The sequence below is a fragment of the Montipora capricornis genome, chromosome 6 (assembly GCF_036669925.1).
Source record: "Montipora capricornis isolate CH-2021 chromosome 6, ASM3666992v2, whole genome shotgun sequence".
Lineage (NCBI taxonomy): Eukaryota > Metazoa > Cnidaria > Anthozoa > Scleractinia > Acroporidae > Montipora > Montipora capricornis.
The window spans coordinates 65,457,935-65,462,934 of record NC_090888.1 but is presented as its reverse complement, the minus strand read 5'-3'; the positions used below and the strand labels follow the sequence as shown (position 1 = coordinate 65,462,934).

Sequence of the window (5,000 nt, the reverse complement as noted above, 5' to 3'; positions counted from 1 at the left end):
AGGAAGAAGGTGAGTTGCTGTTTTAAATATTTCTATTCTGCGTCGATATTACACCCTGCGAATCTCTCTGGTCATCATATCATAAAGATAATCCATTACAGAAATTTACAGACCGACAAGCGAGACAAGACTCGACCGCGAAAACAGCGAAACTGAAGTGGATGCAAACAATACACATGAACAAAGCAGAATCACTATTCTCTGAACTTCAAACTAATGATTCTCTTCTGTTCTCGACTGCTAATGGGTCCAGGGAGACTTGTGAGCCTGTGTAAGTCTCAACACAGCAGTAAATCGCGAAATGTCAGTGTGGTTACAACTGAACTCAGGAGATGACCTTAAAATCGGCTTTAATCGTCGTTTTTTGGTTTCGTTTGCTTCCATGTCGAAGGCTGAGCAAGGTACCATCACTTCTTTCGAGTAGCAATGGAAGTAATTAATGGAATGTCCAATCATGAAATGATGGTGATGATATTTTGGAAATTTTCTATTTGAAAAAGAGCGCGAATTGCAAAGGTCAGCATTTTATAACCTTTGTTATAAAGCAATTATGAAAATGTGCCATGGAAGCACTTTCGATTTCACTTTCGAGTGGAATATCCCTTCCATGATCATTGGATCGGTAATGTAAAACTGTCAAACTGAGACGTCTTGTTTATCGGAATCGGGGAAATTTAACCTTTTGAAAAGGAGCTTTCCGGATTAGTCAAGAAATGCAATAGACATCTTGGATTCTAACGACACAGGCATCAGACGCGGCAAATGGGTCCCTGTGATGTCATTCCCTCCCTGTGCGTGACGCCCTCCCCTCTCAATCCGATCTCTTTCAGAACCTGTGGCATGGGTTCTTCTGATTGCTTAAAATTGGCGGCCACCTGTTTGTTTCGCGCGCAAAGTGTATCTAAAAATAATTCCATGACTGGCTGTGCTGGGACAGGACCGCAAAGTTATTCACTCTTGACGCTGTGTGATAGCAGCTACAAATGCGTTATAAGAAAAAAAATCGCATAATTCGGGCCCCATAATCAACCATGCGGTGCCGCATAATTTGCAATTTTTTATCGCATTTTATCAGATGTCCTGGAACTTCAAAAGGGAAGAGCATGATGAAACCAGAGAAGCCAAGAGGACGAGGACGACTGAGTTAAAGGAGGAAGAGAGTGAAGTGAGAGAAGAGGACACATACCAAGGTGATGTAGGACTGGAGCACAATTCCGACATATGCATCCAGGAAATTCCAACTCCTATTACAGCACCACAGAATGAAAAATTGATGTCCCTCAATTCAACAGCCAAAATCATGTTTGATGTGGAAACAACAAGCGTAGGTAATACCTGTTTTACTCAATTCATAATAATTTACAAGGCCTTTCGGTCCCATGGTGACCATCATCAAATTTCTCAATAATGTCACGAGTTTAGAAGTCTCATTTCTAGTTCCGATCTGGTGCCATTTGCCGTTAGTTGCCAGGCTCCTATGCATCAATTTCTTCACTGTGTATTCTTTTTCATCTTGCTTCCTTAGTGATGAAAGTGTGTTATACACCTCAGTCTGTAAGAACTTCCATATAAGTAATTATGGTGAAATAAATATTGAAATACTTGATATGTGGACACCAATTATGAATAGCTTACATGTATCAATGACTTCTTATTTCAGTCACCAGTGCTGACATTATACAACTCTCAGCTGTCCATGAACAAGATGAATTCAACGTTTACATGATGCCAGAGAAAGAGATCACACCCGAAGCATCACAAGTCACCCAGCTTAAAGTGGTAGGAGGAAGACTGTGCCTAGAAGGAAACCCAGTGGATTCCAAAAGTGCAGTGGAAGGTCTCAAGAGTTTTGTGGAGTGGTTAAAGGCAAAAGAGATGCCAGTAGTGCTGTTTGCGCACAATGCCAAATCATTTGATTGCCAGCAGATAATTTATTCTCTCCAGAAATGTGATCTTTTAAGTTCCTTTCAAAGTTGTGTTGTGGGGTTTGTTGATACATTAATATTGTTTAAAACAGTTCTGCCACACAGAGAGAAATACACTCAGCCAAGTCTGGTATCAGATCTTTTGGGCGTTTCTTATAGTGCTCATGACTCCCTGGAAGATGTCAGGGCTCTGCAGCGACTTGTTTCGTACAAGGAAGTAAATGATAAGGCTATTATAGAGTCAAGTTTCACCATAAATTATGCCATCAACAGTACAAAGTACTGTCTTAACAAGGCTGTTAACTTACATAGCCTACGGCCCCTTATTGCGTCAAAAGTTATTTCCAAGGGCATAGGGGACAAGATTGCAGCTTCCGGGCTCACGTTGAGCCATCTAAAGTTTTCAATTCTACGAGGTGGGAAGGACGGACTCAGTAATGTTTTGACTGAAAAAGTCAATGGGAAACCCAGGGTAACAGCAAACTCAAGAATAATAGCTGCACTTTTCAGCCACTTAGAAAACTTATAGTTGAATTTCTGTATTTTTCATTTTTTTCCTGCTCTAATTAGGATTTTATCGTTGCTAAGCGAGGCCTTGATATTTGTACATTTTAGTTTTAACTGACATAAGGAGCGAATGAAGAAATCACAAAGAATACGATTAAGACATGCGGTGGAGGCAGGAAAAAATTAAGTGAAGAAAGAAAGGAAAAGTGCATTTGGGCTCATCCTCGATGCAAAAGCCTGTGAAACTCGCAAATGACGCAACACAAAGGAAAACAAAACAGCAAAAAAACATCTAACAATAACCTAACCCTACCACGAGCTAGCAGAACAAAGAAAAAGTTTCACAGGTTTTTACACCGAGGTAAACCCTGCACTTGCCTGAAATGTGAAAGTGTAATGAGAGGCAAACGATGACCACTGTGCGATTAAGGGGGCGAGCACACGTTAGCTCGGATTTTTATTTGCCACCTGAATAGCTCCCGAGCCTGATTGGTCAGAAACCTGATACACCTATCACACCCACCCGAGCCTACAAACCATAAATCTAAACGAATGCCTTGCCATAAAAATTCGAGTATGATATATTGTCAAAATATTGACTTTTTGACCAGCTATTGTGTAGTTCACTGAAAATTGAAATAAACCAGCGGAAACGATAGGATTAACGTTTCCTGTTATTATCAAACGCCAGGCACTTAACGTAACAATGACCTTATCCTCGCGTTTCAGCGGGATGTTCCGCTGGCTAGGAAATAGCTTGTTAATTGGTTCGGAAAATTAAAACAAACTTTATCTTGACGCCGCTTTTCTTCTCCATTCAATGGATGATGTCGCTTTTTGCGAGTGAAGATATTTCTTCAGTTCAATTATCTCTGACCTGCCAGCCTCGTTGGCAGACACTAGTTTTACTTGTTTGGTTACTGGAGAAGAAAGGCCCGTGTCGAGCCAAGACATGCCAACTGCCTGCAGGCAAGCTCTTCGTTTGGATCGAATCGGGTGCAATCATCCGGCTCGCGCTGGCGAGGCTCATTGAGTCTGCACGTAGAAGCTACACATGTTCAAAATGCCGTGAATTCTTCAATGTATATTTCAATGCATTACAGATTTTTCTTTATTTACTCAATCTAAACATCGTGGGTTTCTGAGATAAAAACACTTGAAAAAATTCCATACCGATCTTCCTTCAGTGTCCTTTAGCCTTTTAAAAATGGGAATTTTGACTTCCGGCGGGGGTGCAAACACGCGCTAGTAAGGAGACTGGGGGATAGCAAAACTTTGACGTCAAAACAAAAAGCTAAAAAAAAACAAGGTTGATATAACGATGAAGGAATCATTGAAAAAGCCAATATTTCGAAAGGCACTGCCTTTCCTTATCAGGGTTTTACAAGCAATGACTATTGTAAAGCCCTGATGAAGAAAAGCAGTGCCTTTGGACATATTGCAGTGGCTTTTTCAATATATTCCTTCACCCGTTACGTCAGCCTTGCTTTTTTTTAGCTTTTTGTAATACTGATTTAAATCGCTGATAAGGTCCTTCACCGGGATCCAGTGCTTCTGTTTTGTTACGCTGGTCTCTGCTTTAGAAAGTCATACGTGAAAACAAGAACGCAAGAGAACTTGAAGAAATTTAAATAAAAAAAACATTTTTACATTTTTAAAAGCCTGTTTCGACATACCTTTCACATCTTCAGTTGTGAATGATGTGTGTAATTTGAATATAGGCCTATTTATAAGAAAATACAATGGTTAAATTGAGATATACACAAATACCTAAGCTTATATTCAAAGTACACAACTAATTTACAACTGAAGATGGCATAAGTATGACGACACATGTCTTGCAAAAAAGTTTAAATGTTGTTTTATGAGGGTGTGAATGGGGTTAACCGACTAGTGACAAAGAGCTAGAAAATATTACTGACTACCGACAAAACGAGGGAAAAATTACCGACTAGCGACAAAAAAATTAACTGGGAGTTACCGACAACCGACAGAGGTCGAAACTTTTAACCGACAACCGACAAAGTAATAAAATTTTAACCGACAACCGACATGTGGACCCCCCATTCAGACCCTCTTTTTATATCTTCAAGTTATTTCTCATCTGCTGTTTTCAAGACCCGAACGCAGGAAATTTTAGGGATGGAAATTTCGTTCTTTTGTCTAATTTTATGAATAGAGACAAATACAACGCCTTTCATGCTTTTTAGCCCGTACATGTCTAAAATGTCTTTAAGGCTTTACATATTTTGTTCGAAACCAACTCTTACTAGGTGTGGTGCACATACTGATATGGAAAATTCAAACCCGCTGGAGTGTGGGCAATTAAAATTCCTTTTGATGTCAATGAATCGAAACTTATTATGCTTCATTTCTTTTGTTTTAAATATATTTTATTACGCTCGATTTGGGATTGTTAGCACAGATGAGCAAGGCATCCAGACGTAAAGAGAAACAGTCATTCTCAGGAAAGGTCAAAAGAGCACAAAACGCGTGACTAGAGAGCTACGCTAAATGGTTGTATCGTCATTTCCTTGTTACTAAATCTTGTGTAATTACAACTTGATG

The 5,000-nt window shown here is 39.7% G+C and overlaps 2 protein-coding genes across 2 annotated transcripts in view; one reads left to right on the top strand and one right to left on the bottom strand.

Annotated features, from left to right (window-relative positions):
- Positions 1–3,093, top strand: part of LOC138050747 (uncharacterized) — a 3,214-nt gene extending 121 nt beyond the window's left edge. The window contains exons 1-3 of the mRNA XM_068897038.1: positions 1–9; positions 1,076–1,328; positions 1,661–3,093. The exon at positions 1–9 is cut by the window's left edge and continues 121 nt beyond it. Coding sequence (XP_068753139.1) covers positions 1,076–1,328; positions 1,661–2,454 — 1,047 coding nt within the window. The 5' untranslated portion in view covers positions 1–9 and the 3' untranslated portion in view covers positions 2,455–3,093. The remainder of the gene's footprint in view (positions 10–1,075; positions 1,329–1,660) is intronic.
- Positions 1–5,000, bottom strand: part of LOC138052902 (uncharacterized) — an 83,302-nt gene that overhangs the window by 52,411 nt on the left and 25,891 nt on the right. The gene's annotated exons all lie outside the window — the stretch shown is intronic.